The 23,316-nt window shown below is 37.7% G+C and overlaps 1 protein-coding gene across 4 annotated transcripts; it reads right to left on the reverse strand.

Annotated features, from left to right (window-relative positions):
* TANGO2 (transport and golgi organization 2 homolog) lies at nt 1-23,057 on the reverse strand. Of its 4 annotated transcripts, none has more exons than XM_048063912.1 (9): nt 22,968-23,057; nt 16,186-16,305; nt 12,411-12,499; nt 10,370-10,489; nt 9,275-9,389; nt 7,633-7,703; nt 6,431-6,584; nt 3,602-3,706; nt 1-1,509 (listed from the first exon to the last, which is right to left on the reverse strand). In XM_048063912.1, exons 2-9 carry the CDS (start codon nt 16,239-16,241, stop codon nt 1,389-1,391), a joined length of 831 nt encoding a protein of 276 aa, XP_047919869.1. In that variant the 5' UTR covers nt 16,242-16,305; nt 22,968-23,057; the 3' UTR covers nt 1-1,388. The 4 variants fall into 4 exon arrangements, with proteins under 4 accessions (XP_047919869.1, XP_013028973.1, XP_047919871.1 ...); XM_013173519.2 differs by lacking the exon at nt 22,968-23,057 and adding an exon at nt 13,575-13,669; XM_048063914.1 differs by lacking the exon at nt 3,602-3,706.
* Nucleotides 23,058-23,316: the final 259 nt, after the last annotated feature.

A 23,316-nucleotide genomic window follows, 5' to 3' on the forward strand; every position in this document is an offset into this window, starting at 1 on the left:
TGCATTTAAATAGCTTTTTAATTCACAGCTGTTAGGAAACACAAAGCACATCTTAATATCCAACTTCTTCAGCAATATAAAACTGCAGTAACACTCTTACAACAGAGCTATTTTACTAAAAAATATGAGCAGTCATTCCAAGTTTTGACATATTACACCAATAAAGAAGTGAAGGCAAAATTGCACATGTACAAAATAGATGATATAAGTAAACCTCATACTCAGTTTCTGTTTGCAAACTCCTTACCTGCCTGCTGGGGAAGAAAACAATACTGCTAATTAGACTATCAGGAAACAAAATGTCACCATACAGATAATTTTATTCCTTTCAAAGATAAACAAGTCAGCTTGCCTTTTTTTTTTTTTAAACAAGTTTCCAATGAATAGAACTGTAGAAGAAGTTCAAACACTTTGCTACTCTCAAATCAAGTTTTAGAATTAAGATCCATTAAGAATTAAGATTGCTGTACTCTTTATAAGAAACCAAAAAGAATCCCCCCCTGCTCTGCCTTCCCCGGGCAGAACAGTGCACCACAGCACTGCTGAAAAGTTTAGATGTTACTAACGCACATAATGCTACAAAGATTTATTTAATGCACATTGGTATCAGCTATACAATCTTAAAATTTTATGTTGAAGGGAAAGCAAAGTTTGGTAAGAACAATAAAAGCAGCAAATGTTTCCCCTTCTCTGAACAGAAAGCATGTTTAGTATTTAACAAATCCTAAAAAAGAGAAAAAAGCAAATCATTGGCGTCTTGGGCAAAGACAGCCTTGCCCTGGAGGCAGGTGATATAAGCCTCATGATCCCTTCTGCACGTATGTTCTATGACTTCCAGACATTGGTTTCAGGCATCATACAATAAGGTTGTATTTGCCCACAAAGAAATTAGAAGTATCTGTGAACAGAAATGGAACTGTAGCTGATTTCTTTTATACTCTATGTGCAAATAAAACTTAAGTTTTAAACAGAATTTAGATTGGAAAAGTTAGCTTAAGCCAGATTCTCCAAGAAGCTGCATGCATTTTCAGCGCCAACTGAAATCAAAATAAATTAATGGTATGCAAGCAAGACACTGGATCATACCCAGAAGTATTACGTTGGTACTTTCCATTGGTTTTTGTAATTTTTTTAAGCTTCGAAGCTAGAATAGAACACCACACAATCAGAAACAGATTTTTAAATAAGTTGCTACTTAATATAAGAATACTAAGAAACTTGGTTTTATGCAAAGGATTTGTGACTTTAATATGGTATGCTACCAGTTTAAATAAACTTTTGTTTTTCTTGCTATTTTTGGCTTCTGGAGGCTGGCAGAAAACATTTACTGGAGCTTAACAGCTTGTTCTCTCATTGCTTTTATTACAATGCATTCAAATGGAAAGTTGTTACGTGTGCAGTTCAAATTCATAGGTGCTTGTTTCCCACTGGCTGACATCTGCATTGACCAGGTTGCGCTCTGTGAAAGTAACATGTCCTTCTGAATCAATGAGAACAACCGTGTTAGTCCTGAAACAACAAATGTAGAAGGTTAAGCCTTATACACATTCTGTAAATTTGTAGGGTCCCATCCCCCACCCCCAAAGGTTTTAATTCATTTTTCTCTTGACCACATCATCACCACACAAGCAGGTCAGAATTCACCCTGACAAGTTCAAATAGTCATTTTCAGACCCTTCTTCCTTCATTCCATTGCTCTGATTGCCTGTTGCAGCTGCAGCAGCTGACAAGCATGATTAAAAAAGACGTTTTTTTCCTGAGGTGCCAAGTATGTGTGAGTCAGAAGTAGTGTAAGTTTTTCTTACTCATATCAACAGTACTCCTTCATTCTTTCCTTCCAAATGAATTGTCCATTACAATTCAAAAATCATTGTTACCGTCACATTGTTATGATCACAAAAGCTCTTCTTTCTGTAGGAACCTTCTGAAGAGGAAATTAGTTTTCATGAAAAGCAGATTCCATTCATGCATCTGTACCACTCTGTCAGCAGATTTTTTTCATGTACGCTGACAACATTTCTCTGTGGACACTGCGGTACCCAGCCAGGGAGACTGCTGACTGGAAGCATGAGTTACCCCACCACCATGATGTGGTGGTCTTCCAAATCATTTCACAGCTGTTCGCTCATATGAAGTGCTCAACTTCCTCAGAAGAACACTATGAGGCCTAATTAACAATCTCTAATCACTAAGCAGTGTTACTAAGGGAAAGATAAGTGAGCATACAATTATAGCAGCAGGGAAGACTTGAAATATAGTGTTAATTCACAAGAAAAACGTCAGTATTTCAAGAGGTATCCCAGAAATAATCCTGTTTCCTTTGAAACAGTTGTACTACAACCTGTGGTACAAGTGTATGAAAATGCTTCTTTAGCATTTGAAGTCTTCATTATTCCATATTTAAATGTTCTTGACATTCCTTTTACAGAGACTCAGTTTTTGCCATCAGAAATACCAGCTTAAAATACATACTGAAATGAGCGCTCTGATTATCACTTTACATCTATACAGTTGAAATGCAATGGCTGACTAAGCCAGAGAATCTGAAAAAGTCATTGGTAGTCTTAGAGCAGGGATTCCCTACAAGCAGAAACTGGGTTGACCTTTGATTTTGTCCCTCTGAGAATTAAATGCAAGACATTATACTATTCTTCTTCTTGCAGCTTCTGTAGACTGTCTGAGTAGAAGTAAGAAACCCAGTAGAAACTGAAGCACCAGTTAGGGGAAGTGGAAATACATATCCTTTCAAGAAGATTAATAGTTCTTCATTGTGTGAAAATGGCAGCTGGATAGAACAATGATATGCCTGAAGAAACCTCTGACTTGCTTAGCTGCACAGATGACACCATTCTGTCTCTTGGAAGAGAAATAGGTTCTGAAATTGCTCAAGCGTAGATCATTTTATTTTTATGCTAAAAAATGATTTTGAAGCTTTTCATGTTTTGTTAAGATCAAAACTAGAGGTGGTCAGATCTGTTACTACACTGGGGAGCCAGGAACTCAGTCTGACAATACTCAATTGGCAGTTAGAAGATGCTAGCATTCCCTGAAACAGGACAATCCCAGATGACAAAGGTAGCTGACAACAAGCTGCCTGGGGAAGTGTGAAATGTTGTTGCAGTTTGGGTATGACTTCACAACACTTGCAGCTTAGACTAATTGTGTAGATTTGAGATGATACGAGAGAAAAGCAGTGAAAGAAATATGAAAAAAGGGAGGACCATATGGTAGGAAGGGCTGCTATATAGCATGCAGAATAATGGAAACGAGTAAACTTTAACTTCAAAAATGTTAGCAAAAAGAAACTGGATGGTAAAATTCTCCCATTTAGAAGAACTGCATTATCTTCTTTTGGACAAACTGAAGTTGTGTCTTCATAACTTCATTCCCACCAACAATGAATCATAACATGTACTTAAAGTGCTGATCAGTAGCATATTTAAGAGATCAGAATATTGTGCAAAAAAGTACTTTACTAAATTACACTTAATATCTGAATAAGTTTGAAGCAGTCACTACGTAGTTAAAATTGATGACAGCATAATTTCGATTTGATATGCTGTGATTCAGTACACATCTATATTGGATTACGAAATTTTACCTTGTTCCATAACCTGGGCAACGAACACATACAGCTGCATACTTGTTCAATATAGGACGTATGTACTCCTTCCCTTGGTCTTCAATCGCAGGGTCAGGTAATTGACTGAAAAAGTTGTAAAGTAGTACAAAATATAGATATCTATTTTAATTCTCCCATGCATTCACCTCTCTTGCACTAAGACGCGTGTTGACTGTGTGGCTGGCAAATAAAAGTAAGATCAAAAAGGAGAAAAGTGTGAACTGTGTTTGAAATTATGTGAATAGAAAAATATAGAACAGCTTGTCAGCTCCTTCCAAAAGATTTCTGAAGTCTAGAACTTTTGTCTCACTTAAATATTTTTCATATCTTGAGAAGTTTTTCATTTTCTTTGTTATTCTTTCATTGTCTTTGTGTATTTTAGTTTCCCCTAAGGTCTCAATTAAGACATTAATGATCAAGCAATTTGAGGCTTGTCACAAACATGCATTTTCCACTGAGACTTCGGAGTTCTTTGTGTTGAATAGAGACCTCTCTGCTTCTTTTTCTTTTGTATGGAATACCTGGAAGATACCTATGAGAACTCTTACGTTAAAATTTGTGAAGATGCAGCAGAATGCAAACGTGATCTTGTGTATAATCTCTTGATACATAATCCTATCGAAGACTGAAAGATACTTAGTAACTTAACTTGAAAGACTATCAAGCTTTGTTTATTGTAACCGAACAAGTACCTGCATCCCACAGAAGAGTTGCTAAGGCCACAAAAGGTTACTGCAGCAACCCCATATCCCTGACTTTCCATTCACATCAACAGAATATTCTGATACTAGCCACAACTACAGCTTCCTATTTCAATAACTAAAGATCCCAATTAAATTGCAGTTCATTTTAACTATCACTGCAACAGGTTTGTTTGATTTTTAAGCCTCTTCCATCTTGAAGAATATCACACTTGTGCCTCCTAGCACAGACCCACTTGTACGTATTCTCTTAAAGTGAGACCCAGTATTCTCTGGCTAAATTTAACAGCCTAATCAGCTGTACAGGGGAAGAAGGCAGAACAAAACACACGGATCAATTCAACCCCATTTTCAGAGCTCGTCCCACTCCGCAGAGGAGACTAAGCAATTCATCATGGCTTTTACACCAAATTGGGCTCATTTTCTTTGTTCTGGTGGAAAAGAGGAGCTGGGGGTGTCCGTGTGAGGGAAAAGCAAGAATAGGTGCAATTCCAGTATGAAGAGAGAACTAAGCTCTTCTCACTCCTGTAGTGGGCATGTGGCTGGAGCATTCCATGATGCAATGGAGAACACGTACAGCATGGGACTTCAGCCTGTGAGAACTGACAGCTTCCATCTCATACTCCACCACTAGCAGTTCTCGTATACTAAGCCCAGTCTCGAGCTTATTGGCCCAAAACAGTTTTAAGGACAGGAGTTGCAATACATCTCTGACAACAGTCAAAGCCGGGGGTAATGCAGGAGAATGGAGGCGAGGGACAAAAACCTGCATCTAGGAGGAAGGAACAGAATTCTAAGAGTAAGTCAACCACTTAATTTCTGTAACAGTGATCATAAAAAACAAGCAATAAGGTATTTTACAAATGTTCAAAGCTATTGCATATAAATATGTTCAAATTTATTAAAAAAATCATTCCCAACATGTGCTTTGGAAAGATTACAGACTTCATCTCAAATATTGATTTCCATAAGTATTTCCATTCTCTATTAAGATGATTTCAGGTAAGATCGTACTGAAGTGTTGAACAATAAGGGAAGACTATTTTGACTGCATTGTATCTTAGACTTTTTTAAACCAGTGAAAGGTACAGGCTAACAATTTTTGGAAAAATCACTTGATGTGATATCAAATAAAGTAATTAAGATCATTTAGCAGACTTCACAATTACTACTCATTGCTCAGATGTCTAAGTTTATAAGTAAACATTTACTCCAAATTGCTAAAAATTCCACAAATGCGTGTTTGCATAAAAATCAGTTTAAGGTTAGGACACTAGGTCTATATAACAGAATCAGCTTGACTTCAACACAAGTCTCCTTCTAGATAGGTCAAAGGAAGGCTAGACATGCAAGTTACTGGACAGTGAGCAAGGATGCAGATTTAGACCACAGCACCTCCTTTACCCAGTTTCATGTCTGGACATTCAAATGTTATCAACTTCATTTGCTTCTAGATACCTAACTTAGAGGCTCAGGTTTACTGTTGAGCCAATAGTGAATGCAGGAACCTTACTCAGATTCTCAAACTCATCTCTTAGGAACATCCTTGACCAGAGGCCTAAAGCTACACTATGCAAATACTCCCTTAGTTCCTTCCCCTATTTAGCTTAAAATAGCACTTTTGAGGAAGACAATTAGTTCTATTTGAAAACAGTTTGTTCCTTTGCCTTCGATGTCTACTCAGGGTAACAACACAGAGTAGCTAGCAGATATTAACACAAACAGGCTCATGTATAAAAGGGTGTAGTATGTAGCAAGAACCTGAAACTACAGTAAGCCTCCACAAACCCCATGGCAAGCAACATACACATCCTTTGTCTTGCACTCATTATCCTTAATAAGAAATGCAATTTTTAAGGGAAAACAGCTCAGAGAAGTCTGCGTGTGGTCTACGAGCAGCAAGACAGTAACTGTAGCGTTTACTGTTTCTGTTGTAAACACTTAAAATTCAGTCTCTGGAGAGATGAAATTTTGCCCTTCAGTCCCCAGATATAAGTCAATTAATACAAGGGAAAAGTTTTTTTTCTTTTTACACTCAAGATAGTTTCTATGCAGCTTCTACACTGGTCACATTGCATTTTGAACAAACTCAATATTGTTTTCTTACGGCTCTTGATTATTCATCACTGCAAGAAGCTCCTGTACCAAGTCTTCTCTGGCAAGGTCTTGACTTCTCTTGATCACTTCTGTGAAAAGCTGCTTCCCATACTGAAGTTTCTTCCATGGTGTATCCAACAAAGAATTACTCAATCCATATATTCCTGTACATGCATACAAAAAATAAAATAGACACAAACAAATTAGTTGTCTATGTGTGTCACTCTTAATGAAAATAACCTTTTCTCAGCAACTGTTCTGGACCACTACTTCTGACAGTTTTAATAGAAAAAACACCCAAGAGCATCACTACTTTACATTTACTAAAATTGGATGAATTTGTGATTTTCAACACTTATTAACACAGCATACACTGTGGTGTGAAATAGCAAAGCTTCCCTGCCCACATCATAACAGTAATAGAAACTTCAAGGTATTACACAATCTAAGCACAAAGTAACTCTCAATAACGATATTGTTCATTTCTACAAAGGAACTCCAACCCTCCAAGCTTTACTTGTCATGAAATTAATGAAATCTGTAATAAGGAGGTTATATGATAAGAATTAAAAACAATAATCAAATGTTAAAGTCCAATGGCTGTGGACTACTAGCTACATATAATCTACATACATACTATAAAGCCCAGGGCAAGCAACATCACATTTGGCTGTGCTTAAGCATTCTTCTGTGCTAATATTCAGTACTTAAATTGTCTTATTTGGTAATGAATTCTGGAGTATTATTCTATGTAACTGACTAGCAAAGGACTAGATTTTAAATATTTTAAATCAGTTTACCTGATAAGGATGAAAATTTGTTTTAAAGCCAACTGTCGCTAGGTGAGCACAATGCCACCATGCTCTTAACACCGCAAGGTAAAAAAAAGTTAGGGTCAAACCCACAAATCTTTAAAAATCCCATTCCTCAAGACAGACCTCTGTCCTTCAATCATAATTATTTAAGTAACATGCCAGTAATTGCAGTGGAAGTGAGCACGCTGATATGGATAGAAGCTTTTTATGAAATATTAATTCTTTACTGACATGTATTAGCAAATATTTAAATGACTTGAAGGACATTTTTAAAGAATACAAAGAAAGTTAGTGAAGACAATGCTTATATAGCCAAATTACTAGAGCAATACAGCTATATTCTGATTTCGTTAAAGTAACAGAAAGTCATAATCAGACTCTTCTGAAGCAAACCTACCAGGATTTAGGAAAATGGGTTCTGGCTCTCCTTTGTTTCCATAGTAGCAAATTACATCTCCTTTGGTGGTACTGAAAAACAAACAAGAATTTCCCCTTGAAAAACCACCAGCTTCTATATTTGATTACGTGCTAATTTCATGCAGCCTTCAAACACCACAAGATGTTTTTTTCCCCACTGTTACTACTATGATACCACAGCCCAGGGATTAATTGATGCATGATATTACTCTCCTACTCTGAAAAACTTTATCATTACCATTGTCAAATGTTAACATTATCATTTTTAAACACAACAGTAATATAATTCAGAACGGCTGCACAGAAAGCAGGCAGGCTTACTGAAAAGAAGAAAGTCCTCATGCTTTAAATAACTGGACACTTAGGTACTGATAGGGGCTTAAAAATGGATAACTCGTCACAACAAATAACGTTTTGCCATCAGCTCTTTTGTATGACTGTTGCATCCTAAGAGGCTCACCACTATGGACCATTCCATCTGGCAGAAGCAAATTTTAGGTCCACTTGCAGCCATATGACAGGACACAGAAAGGGTCTTTTTAATTTACAGATATGCATCATCAGGCTGTTTTCACATAACCGCAATAGACAATACTCTTCAAGAGACATTCAGTCATTACCGTCTTAATCTGTGTTTTTTTTTTTTTTTTCTCCACTTGCCAGAGCTGCCCCTGTTCACCCTAAGGACAACTAAGAGCAGCTTTGAACTTCTTTTCCATGGACAAGTAATAGGCCCAGATGCATCTCTTTTTTGCTAAAGACTGAACTATTTCCCCATTTATTCTCCCTCTCATTATATTCTAACATTTTTCCACATTGCCAGCATTTCTAGCACTCACAACCTACCCATTCCTCATGTATTTAATTGATAACCAGCTTCTGTCAAGTATATTCCGCTGAGCTGACCAGCTTCCCAGGTTCTGAATAACATTCTCCAGAACTCTGATGCTTAACACACTTGTTTGCTGCCAGCTTTTTCTCCAGCTCTAATGCTGAAACTCTGATCTCTCTCGTAAGTCACTATGGCTCACCAGCCAAGAACTTGAGGTTATGGTAGCTGTTCAGAAACAACTGTGTGGAAAAGCAATGCACCGTCAAGTCCAAATTTTTCGATAAGATTCGTTGGCATTTTCTAATATAGTATTTTTGTTTGTTCTTTATTTATTTACAAGTCAGGAAACCTACAGCATACTGTAGGCATAAGTACAAACCAAATCTTTGATTAAGAGTTTGACAGTTGAAAAATCATGGAGGGAGGATAAGGAGTTTTATAATTAAACAGAAGCATCTACATTTCAGAGAAATTATGGAGCCAAGGTTTTGCCTTCTCAAAGAAGGCACACACAGCCTTCAGGGGAAAGACTAATTATGGGCCATTAGGAAAAAGAATTAAAACATTTTGCAGCGATGATTAGTATACAAGATGTACCTCCAGTATTTAAAAGATTAAAAAGGGAATTATGACAGGAGTAACAATAGGCTCTTACCTGCCTACTAGCAAGAGAAAGAGCTCTTGCCTTAGCTTGTAACAAGATTCTATATTGTTACACTTATGTGCTAACAAGTATTTGTATTATTATCTTTCTCCTTTGAAATTTGAACCATGATGTTTGTAGACTTACTTGAAGTCAGCTGCTATTAAGTTAAATCCATTGTAAAGATGTCCTTCTACTGAAACTTTCTTCAAGTAAGAGTAACTGTCCATATCTGAAGTCAAGAAGTTAGTTACAAGAGCACCTAAGAAAGAAGTACATGGAGCAACTTGAACATGTAAACTCACTTCTCTGTCAGACTTGGTAAAACCAGTAGCAATATACAATATTTCTGCCACCAAGAGAATACAACAGTGGGGAAATAAACCAAAAACATCTAAACACCTTTAAAAGCCTTACAGCATCGTACCACATTCAAATTAAGAGCTTGACATCTATTCTGAAGAACTCAGTAAACTGCTTGTTTCTACAGAGTTCATATTTACTAACTCTTCTCCGCTGGATGTGCCCTTCTTCTCGCCTCTTTACCATAACTTCATTTTATATATGACATTAAAATAAAATATAGATGACATGGTTCATTCGTTTCTCTATGTAACATGATGTTTTGCCATTGCACTATCATATAGCAGTTAGAAGCAGAACTATTCTTACTTTTAAAAGAGCTCTCCCAGAGGAGGTTCTCCTTTTAATTCTGCCACTCCAATTCATCGTGTGAGAAGGAATCTTTTAGACTAGCATCTACCATAATGCAAGTTGCATTGTTTCCCTAACTTAGCTCTTATCTGAAGAGCACACACATTTAAAAAGCCTAGTGTAATCTAAATCTAGCTTCACCCTTGTCTAGTTGTTCCAACTGTTAATTAGAATAATCATTTTAAGAGAAGACAGTTGGCGTTGTATTTCTTATCTGAACGTTTCCACTTAATCTTGTTTTATTTTTTGCCTGCTTGATTAGAATATCATTATCCAAGTCAAGTTCCCTGCACAGGGACTCCAGCTTGTTCATAAATCCTATTCAAAGCACATATCACTTTATAGCTTAATAAAATGGTTAAAATTAATATTGTAATAATAATTACAAAAATTATCATCGTAAAATTAAAATTGTAACTTGATTTAACTTGAAAATGTTAATGTAATGTAACTTGAAATTAATATTGTAACTTGATTTAATTGGGACACTAGGATTTGCTTGTATGCTTTTTTCTATTTCCTTCATACCTCTTCCTTTTGCATTTTTGTCTGTCTTTGGCTGCATATAGTTTGTCAGGGCTGCCATCTTGCCTTTCTTACTGATCCCCAGCCACGTCCCACCTTCTTTTCCTTCCTCCATATCCAGACCTAGTAAAATAAGTATGAGTTAGATTACATTCATTTTCAAAAATCTGTGTTATTTACAAATTTCTTAATGCAAATCCAGAGTCTTGATCAGGCTGTATAAAATGCAGTAGGTATAAAACTGTCTTTCTGGACTACTACAGGTAAAGTAAGCCCATTTACTTCACCCATCCCCAACTGTGGGCTAAGAATTATTTTCCTTGTTGCTGAAATAATAGATGAGAGAGAATAAGTAAATTAAGTGTAAAAGCAAAATTTTAAGCTATAAAATCCATGTAAAACTAAGTAGACTCAGAATTTCTTACTTCAAAATCATGTCTCGGAAGATTAATGTTGTTTGCAAGTTTAACATTAGAAGTAACCAGAATAATTTAGAGTAAATTAGGTAACTAAAAATTCTGTACTCGGGTAACAGTAATTTTGCAGGGGAGGAAGGAAGATCTGGTGCTGCAAAAATGAAGCCTACATCCACACCTCTTTGCACAGAAGTAGTTAAGAAAAACACTACCTATTTGCAGCAAGCTCATGTTAAACAGCAGGTGTTTAATGGAAAAAAAGCTGGTTTGATATATCATGCTTGCTGTTGGAAATGTTTTAATTCTGAATCATGTCATAATAGTACTTCCATTAAAATACAACAAGTTTTGGATCCTTATTCAGAAACTCCTTCCTTTCTTTAGTAGCCAAAACTTCAATATCAAGTTTTAGCTATGTCACAGTTTCTCACAATACTTTATTAATGTTCTCTACCTTAACTGAAAGGCACGACAAGGGAAAAAACATACCAACAAATGCCCAATGATAAACATATGCAATTACTGTTTTCCTACATTGTTTTCAAGCTTATAAAATCTTTCATTAAGTCACGAAGAATTAAATTTGATTTTTATTGTTTTTTGGTCCAAATTGATGCTTTTATTTGAGATTGCATTATTAACTCAGGATGTATTAACAGGCTCTCCAGAGATAAACCCACCGAATGGAGAATATGGAGAACTAGTTTCTTACGCCAAATACAGCCACAGCTGAAAAAGGTATAAAAGACAAAAAAATCAGGGCCCTTCAGTTTTCAGGATAATTTTATTTAGTTGTTCTCTTTTAAACTGCTGTGTAGCAGGGGAAGCAGCATCCAGAATGTCTGGCATGAAATTGGAATGTCAGCCAGAACTTCAGTTCTGCAGTGCAGTGGGAGTAATTTATCCTCACAGGCCTCCCTGCCAATGATAATAACACACAACATCAGCAAACAGTGTTTGCAAAGTCAAAAACTTGGACGCAAAAAATGCTTTGTCTTCTAGAGCTTCATTTCTGTTTGAGAAAAGGGAGAAATATTGATCATACTTAAAAATCTGAGATTCCCTACAAAGGAAAACCAGACAACTGACAGCATTTTGTTAAAATGACCGTACACAGAAATCTAATAAGCCGATGGATTAATAACAAACTATTCTGTAGCCTATAAATCGCTAACTGATAAGAAGCTGGAAAAAAAAAAGTATTTCCTTCAGGTTTGGTTTAACGATTTCAAGTCAGTATTAGAAACGGTGAGTCTGTAGAAAAATTCCATCTATTTTTACATAAGTATTTCAGTGTATCTGACAAAGCCAAATTCTGAGGGACAAATTAATTTAATATATTTCCATTGCACTGCTTGGACTGCAATCAGTTAAAGAACATAAAACTGGGAAGGAAAAAGCCACATGATATTAAAACAAATTCAAATTTGTGTTCTTCTTTCAAACTCATGTGTGTTCTTGTGTTCTTCTTTCAAACTCATGACACGTTTTCCCCAGAAGTATAAGGGAGATGCATATTTCTTAGCAAGGCAACCCACCCACCCCACCATAACAAAAACCCAGGCCCTAATTCCCTTATAAACTGTATCAAAACTACTTAAAACAAGAAGTACAATAAAGTTACATACCACTAAGGATATCACTGCTGCTGTCCCAAAAATCTGCAGATTTGGATGGTCTGTTGTAAAATTCATCTCTATTAGCTGCTAGAATAAGTCTGTAGAACACAAGAGTAGTGAGATACTATTATTTAGAAATAGCAACTCCACAGTACAGACAGGAGCTAATCCTTGCCACAGCATTAGCTCATTCTAAGTATGAAACTATCTTTACCTTACCATCTCACCTTTATCACTCTGATAAAGTTGAATCACAGCTGACCACAGCCTTCTCTCAGACTTGTGAAAGGTCTCAAGACAATCTTGTTGCATGAATGAGTCAGATATTTTCAAAGAACAGAATTAAAAGCAATCTCTTGCCTTGCAAGTGTTAAGATGTTAATTTAATCTTAATCAACACACTTCAGTATGCAAAGTTACAGCTTAAAAAAGAAAATCTAAATGTAACCCCCAGGTTTAGAGGAAGCCTATCTGAAGAATGTGTGTGTGATTTGTTCCCCTAATGTTCTCCATTCTTTCCAGCCACTTTACTTAATATTTAATTTTAACAAAATGCCATCTTTCAGAAACATGCAGATTTCCTTAACTAGTTTCCTATAACGTCTGCATCTTCTTCACTATCAGTTCCTCTTAACACTTGCACGTCAATTACATTTATGCAGCAGAAGCCAAGTTTGCTACTGTAAACTGAACCATACGCTTTTCACTAGTTTTCAAGCCACAGCACAAGAATCGATTTCTTTATTCAGCATTCAAAGGTACTGACATTTTTCACAGGTTTAGACTTTTCCTGCAAACTCTTCATTAATATAAAGTTGTGCAACATGATCATGAGTTCTCAGATGCACACTGGTGATGCTGCAGAAACAGTTGTAACCAGCTATAGAGAAAAGGCGGCTGGTACTTCAGTGCCATCCTTCCTGTTGGGCAGATACTTAGTATTTTGCCCAAAGACAGCACCTTTTGGAAAGCAGAGTATGTATGTTTTATCTTTCCAATGCCAAATAGTCATAACAACATTCAATTCAGTCCGGCATTATTTCTTCCCTCTTCCACCCGATTCCAGTCTTTGATCTACACATTTTTCAGCTAGTTTAAAGCTATCATCTTGCTTAATATCCTCCCTTTACAGCAAGCGCCTTATTTCCCCAGATTTCACTTAAACATCTCTACCTTAGTTTGAACTGTATCAGTTCTTACTTCCTGAAGCTCCAATTGGATTTTTGCCTTCAATAACCCCAAACGTGAGAACAGTTTGTTTATAGGACCTAAATAGCAAGAGAAAGTGAAAGTTTCCCAGTGTTAGAATATTCCCCATCTCAAAGCCACAGATTCCAAAGTTCAGCAAAAGTTTAGTACACAGGATTGCTTATTCAAAACATCTTCATTTTGTATTTTATGGAACTTAATCATACTGAAAAGAAATACTATTAAGTGACCCTCATTATCTAATAAATTAGAAAAGACTTACATGTTTTTATAGCTGAAATAATTCAACTGTATCAGAATTTATTTATTAAGATTTACTTAAATGTTGAGGTAGAGATGAAAACATAAGAAATCACTCCATTAAAGCAATTTCCTACAATATAATTCAGTTCCATAAAAAGACTGATTATAGCTTTGAAGCTTGAAATGTATTTTACTCCTAAGATGCACACAGTGTAGTCTGAAACAGTATAATGGCAGCATGTTACCTTTGACAATAATAATAGACTACAGTAAAACATCTGTCACAACACTAAACTTCACTACAGATAGGCCTATAGAGAGCACAAAGGCTAGAAAATCAAGTTTCAAGTGTACAGGAAGACAGATTCATAAATGTATTAAAAAGGTGATCTGTAAGCTTTTTGCTTAATTAGGTACTCACAAAAAGCGGCCAATATACTGTTCTAGAAACCAAAGACTACTAAATACCTGAATTTGGGCCAACACAATGTTTTCCTGTTTTGACGCTGATAGCAATTTGTTTCCTGCTATGACTCAAAATTTCAAACTCAATGCAACTTGACTCAAAGGCTAAAGTTTTAAGCAAACTACTGAGAATTTTACTTTTAAATAAAATAGAAAATTCACTTGGCAAGCAACCATAATTTAAATCCAAAGGATTTTCCCCAGAGGCATTAAATTGATTTTTTTTTTTTTTTTTTTTTGCTAACTAGCAATACAAAGAAAGTCATAGCAAATAAATTGATATATTAGTTCAGTACCATTTACATCAAACAAACCCTTTTCAGGCAGATTCCAGACAGAAAGGAATGCACGCTATGGACAACTGAAGCTTTGGTTCTCAATCCTTTCTTTCTATAGAATGGCATCCTCTGCTCAATACAAAAGGGCAGAAAAAACAAGTAAATGAAAAGCGCAGAGCATACTAATTCTGGAAGTTTCTGGAAGAATACTGATACTTGTGCGTCACAAAGTAATATGGAACCTATACAGTATGCAAAAATGCAGAAAATAGAATGTGACAGTCTTCTTATTAGCCTGAAGTACTCTTTCTGTTATCTACTGAATGTGCTCGAAGACACTAATGTTGGATATAAGCTTTAAAGATTAAGGCCTGTAATGGGACAAAATTGTTAGGGGAAATTTAATGTTAGTGAAACTCACTGGATGACATCAGTGTAACCAGTAAAAAAAAAAAATACAAACTTACCTGGAAGCACGAATACTTGTTTTGACTTAAGCTTTCAGCTAAAGGTGTCATACAATTATATAGTTTATTAGCTAAAATTTTAACTGCAGCCAGATTTGTGGGGGACATAGAGGGGGGTTGCTAGGACATTTACTAACAGCTCTTCGCTTCCAAATTTGCAGTACTAACTTGTTTTACATTGATACAGGATTTCAAATCCCACAGTTTTCAAACTGAGCATTTTTTGAAAAATATTTAATTTTAAGACAAACAGCAACTGAAAATCTTCGAGTATCACTTTTCCCAAAAGCAAACTCACAGACAAGTAACTATGTGGATATCTTGACCACACCTATCTGTATTTTTGAATGCAGTTGTGCCTATTCACAAGCTGGTTCTGTCATAACCAAAGTGCAATATGGTGTGGTGAGTAGCCATGATTTAATACTGAACAGAGCAGTGAACAATGCAGTGAAGAAGGTATTGTTGTCGGGAGGAAGCAAGGTCAACCAGAAACTACACAAGCAATATGGTCTCATCTTTAACATCTTTTGGACTCAATGTGCTAGTCTATTTGCTTACAGAAGTGGACCACTGATTGGTATGTCAGAACTGCACAGTATATATAAACAAAGAAGAAAAATTAGCACATGGAGCGGACTAATAACTAATACTTCTGCTCCACTGGCTACCTTGCACTTTCCAGACCAAATTCAAATTATTGGCTTCAACACAAAAGCACTAGAAATTTCTAAACTACAAGAAGAAATTGCATCTTTTCCTAAACCTTATTGCTACAACTGTCCTTCTCCAATAAGGATGACTTCCCTTAGTTTAAAGGATACAACAGAAGGCAGGACTTTGAAACTCTGGATTACAATTTTTAAAGGCTGCATCCTACACAACATCATAGACCATCATCAAGAGGTCTGTGACTACAGCCCAAACCTTCTGATATTTGCAAAACAAAGGGTTCTCAAAGGGTAACAGTAAGTACTCCAATGAAGGAAGTCACAAAGTTTGACATTACCCAAGCATAACTGAATACCTAATACTGACTTTTGAATCTACAATTCAAACACAAGCTACAAGAAGAAATGGTTAAAACACACCTGTTTCCGTAATTTTTTATACAATCTTTACCTGTAAGCATTTTTTGAAACTGGTCGGGGGTCAAATTTGAACAGCAGGATGCACATTGAAGAATGATGATTAGTCTTGTTTCTTCTACAAATGCTCAGTGCAAGGTCATTCTGTAACAGCCTACAAAGAAAATAAAGATCATATATTACACTGCAAATTATAAAAAGAGAACCTTGCCTCTATGCTGAAGCTTAAAGATTGCAATGTTCACACTAATAGCTTTCAATAAAAATAGATAAAACAGGACTTCAAAAGTGCGTTTGTTTCAATAAACAGTTTTTCTACTTTTTTTTTTTAAAAAAATCTATTGTTTAAACGTGATTCTTGGATAATTCAGAATTGTACTAAGGAAACAACAATCAGGAAAATATTGACAAAACCTAGAGCATTAGCAATACATAAGACTCACGTAATTATCTGCTCATTAACAATAAAGTACCAGTCCTTTTTTCAGGTCTTAAGTAAGGCAAAATACTTTCACTATAATGAAAATAAGCAACTGTTGCAGAAGCTGAAAAGGCCTGATCAAAGACACTCCCGAAGCTGTAAATAAAACATACTTTAGGCCAACCTACCATCAAGGATAGTCACCTGCCTTTCCTGAATTGTGCAGATCTCAGAGATTATTGTTTACATAACTTATTGCATAGGTCATACAGACACTGAACAGGATTTTTTTTTTTTTATTAAGCTTTGCCATGCTATTTCAGAAACACAGCTCAAAGGAGATCCCAGTTGATTCTGCAAAGCTACCAGACAACAAAAGGCTTACATAAAAACTGTTGCTCACAAACTCTTCTGGCAGCTTTTTTTTTTTATTTTTTTTTTTATTTTTAAAAAAACATCACAATTCTCTGGAGAGACAAACATTTTCTCAACACTTTGAAAACCTTTCTAGAACCCATCATTATCCTTTGGTATTACTGCTCTGGCAGAAGCATCTGTCTCTCACCTTATCAACCCTGCTTGGTGTTATTACAGTTCAATAATATTCATTTGTGCTTTTAATAACTACAAATATCAAAATTATTATTTACCTTGGGCTCCACCTACTGGCCTTGAAACAAGAATAAATGTTTGTAGGTCATGTACAAACAATCCAAGCTTTTTTTTAACTCAAATTTTTATGCCAGCTAAAAAGCACAGCTACCCCTTACTACAGCAGTGATATTTAATTTGGCAAAGGAGGCAAATAATGTGTTTCAGTATCTTCTTTGACCAAAGTTGACATTGGATTTGCAACACCTGCCACATTTTTATACCCAGGGTTGGATATTAGCTTAATATATTAAGTAATAAAGTATTTTAAGTCAGACCTAAATTTAGATATGCCAAAACGAGATAATTAACAAACACTGAGAGGAAAAGAACCAGAGAGGCTGTCTGCTGAGGCATAACAAAAAGAAAATCTAATATAAGGAAACTCCTTTATCTCCTTCCAGTCTGAACCTAAGTCACTCCACAGTTTTGTACAATTTAGGGAAAAACCTTAGATAATGCTAAATATCCACATTTCGGACAACCAGGTAATGAAGGAATAGCTACAACATTTTAGGACAGAGCTGAGAAAGACAGAAAAACTTGACAAGTGTTACCCCAGTGCCTGACTGCAGGGCCACAGCTCCTTTCAAGACAAGAGAAGACACAATGCAGATTGGCCTGGATCTCTGTGCCCTGCTGCTGTTTAGCAGCATGATACCCATGCCTGCTACACAGCCACACACACACACTGCTTCCTGCTGAAACCGAGAAGGGCAGCAGGTTAACTGAGAAGCCACATATTGTTCTGTGTTTGATCAACTTCCTTCATAACTAAAATGCTTCTAAGAGAGCATCTTTACAAAGATTATGTCACTACTGCTCCATTTTATTTTCCTTCAAACAGAAAACCCTGCTGCAAACATGTAACACAAGGTTGAGACTGTCCTAAAGTAGACATCAGATTGCACTGAGAAATTTTAATGCTTGCTTCTGCAGAGAGCTACAAGACAGAATACTGACTATTGTCCATGCTTACTGAAAAACTAGTTTCAGTATATTATCGTCATCAACACAAAAACAACACGAATTCAAGATGGAAGCTGAACAACCATCCTTTGACTTATGAACTACATTAGCTTTGGGTTTTGTTTCGCTTCTTTAAGCTTTTGACAGAATATAAAACTTTCTTTAAGGAAGAGTTTTCTAAAGAACCATTGTTTCACTAACGACATAATGGTAATTAATAGACTGAGGTCTCACTCATTCTGCCATAGAGAAAATAATAGGCTTCTGAAGAAATAATATAATTTTATACCACAATTCATATGGAGTGGGAAGATTGTTCTGGATTACCACTGTGTGCTTTTCATTGCTCTGCATTATTAAAAAAATTCTCTTGAAAAATCACTTTTCATTCAAGAAGAAAAGCACAGTCTTCAAAAATCCTTCTTTGACTAAGTAGTTGAACACAAGATTTCAGCGACTAGCTTTCTTACTGTAGTCTCACCTCAGTTACTCAACTTTCATTCTTTTAGGTTTTTTGATATCACTCCAATTACCTCATTAGTCTTTTACCTTACATGAAGCTTAGACTGTAAAATAAAGCACTTCTATTGTTAGTTACAGTAGACAGAGCAGCAATAGAGATGAGAAGAGAAACATTTAATCAAAAGTCTTCATACAGGTGTCGTTCTTTCAAGTCTACACTCACATAAAAGAGGGTGCTGCAACCACAGGCGCGAGATAAGCCTATTGCACAGAGCTGCTTTACAAAGCAGACGTGCTCAGCTCAGCCTTCTGATCATTCAGGACAGTCTCTCACATATCAAGGAGAGGAACAGGATTTAAAAAGCTTAGGTCAGCACTGGCTTCCACACATGCAACTTTATCCCATGGCAGGTCCAAAGCTTGATCAAAAGTTGACTTTCTAGCTTTATTTCAGCAGAAAGTGCACTTTCAGAATTATCCTTAGATATGCAGAGGAGGTTTAGCAGGTTTTTTTCCTGTTAATTAAAGAGTTCAACTAAAAAAGGCTAGGTTATGGCACAACAAATACTTTCTGGTTTTCTTTCTGAAGACAATTCAAGTCAGAATATGCATCCTGTCCAATATAACAAGCTCTATAGAATGGAAAAAAAGTTTATCATAAGGTAGAGACAGCAAAAACTTACTGCACTCCAGATAATGTGCTTCTATAAAAACTAGCTTTATTATTCCTAGTCAATAGACTGACAGTTATCAAGCGTGAAATGACGGCAACAATCTCCTATTTCTGTAATATGTTTTTAGTCTGCTATCTAACTTATGCCTAATACACACAAGCCAGCTTGACAAGAGTTACAAACATCCTGTAATTAAGTGTTCTGCTCCAAATGGCACTGCTGATTTCAAAATGACATTAAAGTTACTAACACTTATTCCGTGCTACTGTACTCAGTTAGACCATACACGTATTGTTTTACTAGCTTTAATAATCTGTTAAAAGCCTGAGTGGATACCTGCCAGTACACAGTAGTGTTTAGAAGCACTATCAAGAGAACAAAACATGATAGATTGTTTGCTCCTTTCATAGCGTTCTACCATCATCTGGTTGATTAGAAGCAATCAGTTCACAATTTGGCATAAAACCATTTTACCCTTACGGTCTCCCAGTAGCAGTCTTTGAAAAATGAAGCCATTTGCTACATATTTTGTTTTTGCAAATGAAGCATCATAAATAACATCTGCCAGTTACCACAGCAATCTCAATTGCTTCTCAACTGACCTAAAACTGTTCTTTAGGTGAGTCTAAAAGACAGCTCAAGATCATTAATCACTGGATTATGATTGTTTTATGTACCACAACAATAACTCCGACATCTAAAATTACTTTACTACTGCTTTTGCATTTGTTTAAAGGCAACTGAGGACTATATCCCTCAAATGTCCATAAAAGAGTAAGACTGAATGCATATTCTTTCAGTACTAGAATGAGATTTTTATACCGAACTTCAAAATAAAGATTCAAATTAAGAGGCGTTTGATTACATTAAAAGGAACCTACTTTTTTTTTTTTTTTTTTTACCTCCCACCCATGAAAGCATCACAGCTATTTTGTATTTTAAAGCATTTTACTGGTTTCATTTTGCACTTCCATTGTCTAACACACTCCTGTGTGTCATATTAATCACATTAATCATGAGCTTACAACCGCTTCAAAAGCGACGGGACAGAGCCCAATGACTTACAGAGAAGGACTGAACAGGGAAGATGAATTTTGACAAAAAAAAAAAAGCCGTACACGAAGCAATCCAGAGAAGAAATAGCACACACAAAAGAAAACAGTTTTAACTAAATCAGAGCTCTGAAACCTGAAACAAGTTAGATTTTTCAGGAACAGCAATATTCTTATAAGTAAATGGAGAGGCCTAACATTTCAAGACTTGTATTTCCATCTGAAACTTCCCAGAGGGTACAGGTGATGACTCCTTTCAGTGATTTTAATTGTAGCTTCTCAACATGAAATATATAGGAGTTCAGAAGTGCATATATGTGGAACTGTTGGGTAAAACAACACCATATACAGGTATTAGGTGGGATTTCCTCCTAAGACTCAGAGGACCTGTTCCAGAACATATTTCATCCTTGAAAGCATGCTTTTAATTTACTGTTGTACCTTTCTGAAAGTTACGTGAATATGAGAGGGAAGAGATGGATCTATATTCTGTCACCTTTCCAGTTGTTCAGTATAAAGACAATTCACAACTAAACTAACGTTTGTAACCTTACCAAGGTGAAGAGTTTTCACTTCACGAGGCAGCAATGCAAACTAGAACACTTATGAAAACAGAAAATAACACATAAGGGGCATGCCATTGCCAAGTCCGATGAGGTAAGATTTAAACTAATTTTTATTTTTGGCTTCCGGTTTTCTTCCTCCGGCATTTTACTAGGTTAAGTCCACTGCACAGCTCCCAGGAGAAACAAAGAACAGTAAACATCTGCCAGCACACTATACTTTGGGAACATTTACAAGGGGTGGAACAGGACAGCCTTTCCCCCAGTTTCTCAATAGTAACCGTTCCCCTCTGACACATCTCTGCAGACCCAGAATCCTTTCCAGACTTTTCTCCTCTTACGCAAAGACAATTTATTATTTTTAGCTTCCACAATTCTTTGGTTTCCTTTTGTAATGAATCAGCTAGGAACCCTTTCTGGACAAGAAAATCCATTTCCCATTCCTTACTCACAAAAAGTCTAAGTTACAAGTTGCTGGAGGAAATACTTAGCAGAAGAATCGTACATACTTGCTCTGTTCTTGTCCTCTTCACTGGGGATGTCCTGCTAGATACTTAGAGACAGGACACCAGTCTATACAAGCTTTGGATCTGACCTGGTCCGGGTGGTCTTAGATTTTTAAGCTTAATTTCCTGTGATGGAAAAACTGCAATCATCAATTACGTATTTATGTTTTTAATCCCGTCCTCCCTACCTCATCTACAGCAACTCTGAGCGTACAATGTACGCTGAAGAAAATGTGGTACGGTCATGGGGTGGTAGACACCTTACAGACTTGGGAGCAGGAAAGAGAAATCAACAAAAAGCAAAACCCAACAGTTAAGTAGAAGAAAGAAGCACTAAGAGTATCCTTATTTGAGAAAAAGCATGTTTGCTTCTTTCAAGATAGCAAATAGAAAATTAACGTTGCAAGACAATAATGATCTTCCAAAATTATTGCTTTGATTCCAGGAGGTGCGAGGCAAGGAAAGCAGGATGTTGTTAGTTGTGCTGTTAACAGTTATTTATTCAATGTAATGTTAACACGCTCGCTGAAAACACATGCCCATAAACGTAGCTTTGCTGATTGCTATCAGGATTCACCAGATTTGCTTGGAATTGCTCCCACAAGAGCAAAACCAACATTAGGCCTACCTGCTTTAACACACATATGTTATATACCTGTTAGAACATATAAATATTCTATCTGAAAAACAGCAAAATTGCTTCAGGGACAACTAAGATAGTAAAACCAGTATTGCTGTAACCACTTAAAACTGGAAAGGGCTGCTAAGAACTACAGCGGAAGCCTGAAACAACTTAACTAGCAGAAAAAGTAGCAAATTTGACCAAAAAAAAGGCCCAGTTCCTGATACACATTTTACCTTTCAAGAACTGTGTGCTACCCAGCAGAGAGCGCCCTGATAACCGGGGTGCCTCAGGGCTCCCGTACCCCAGAGGACCTCAGGTAATCAGCAAGAAAATCCTCAGAGAAGAGAAGCCCACAGTGCTCTCAATGCCTACAAACTGAGAAATCAGTAGTGTGCGGTGCGTTTGTGCGACTGTTTCTTCACACGGCCCCACAAAACGGCGGCTGGGCATTGCAAGACCCGCTTCACCCCCCCGGTACGCGACCGCAGCGGCGGGGGGGCAGCAGAACGCCGCGGCACCGGGCCGGGCTCGGTGCGGAACCACCGAGCGCTGCGCCACTGCCTGAGGGAGCCGGCAGCGGGCACGGAGACCCCGGGCGGCCCGCGAGCCCCCGCACGGGGCTAACGCAGCTCGGGCACCCACGACATCTCTGCCCACCCGGGGACACCTGAGGCAACCCCCGCTGCCTCACGGACCCCCTCGTCGAGCGCGCAGCGGTGGCGGCGCTGCGAGAGGGGAGGCCCGAGGCCGAGGTGACTCTGCCAGGACCTGGCGACCCTGCCAGGACCTGGCGGCCCGGCAGCCCCCTCAGGGAAGCGCGGGAAGGGCCCCGCGCGCGAGGCGGCAGCGCGAGCCCGGCCGTCAGCAGCCCGCCCGCCCAGCTCCGCACTCACCCAGCGCGCTCCGCCACCACCCGCACATCCCCACCTGCCCGCTTCCGGCAGCACAGCCAGTTTAAAACAACACTTGCCTCTATTGGCTCTCGGTGCCCCGCCCGCCGAGGGCTATTGGACGCACGGGTCTCCCACCTCTCCTCCTCGAGATGCTATTGGATAGTTCCTCCGCCGCTCAGGGCGGGCGCTGAGGGGTGCTGGCATACAGGTGCCCGCTGGGCACCGCCTCCTGTCAGCGGCTCCGCCGGCCCGGGCGGCGCGGGTCGGGCTGAGGGAGTCTTGGTCCCGCCCCGCGGCACAGCGCCTGCTGCTGCCTGAGGGGGGACAGTGTGGGGGGAGTTCCAGGCGG

Source organism: Anser cygnoides, chromosome 17, assembly GCF_040182565.1.
Source record: "Anser cygnoides isolate HZ-2024a breed goose chromosome 17, Taihu_goose_T2T_genome, whole genome shotgun sequence".
NCBI lineage: Eukaryota > Metazoa > Chordata > Aves > Anseriformes > Anatidae > Anser > Anser cygnoides.

Excerpts from the sequence above, each read along its gene's own strand:
- TANGO2 (XM_048063912.1), bottom strand. The coding sequence starts at position 16,241 with ATGTGCATCCTGCTGTTCAAATTTGACCCCCGACCAGTTTCAAAAAAT. Across the intron at positions 10,490-12,410 it reads CAGCAGTGATATCCTTAGTG|GTCTGGATATGGAGGAAGGA; the intron begins GTATGTAACTTT and ends TTATTTTACTAG. Across the intron at positions 3,707-6,430 it reads GTGATGAATAATCAAGAGCC|TCAATTACCTGACCCTGCGA; the intron begins GTAAGAAAACAA and ends CAACTTTTTCAG.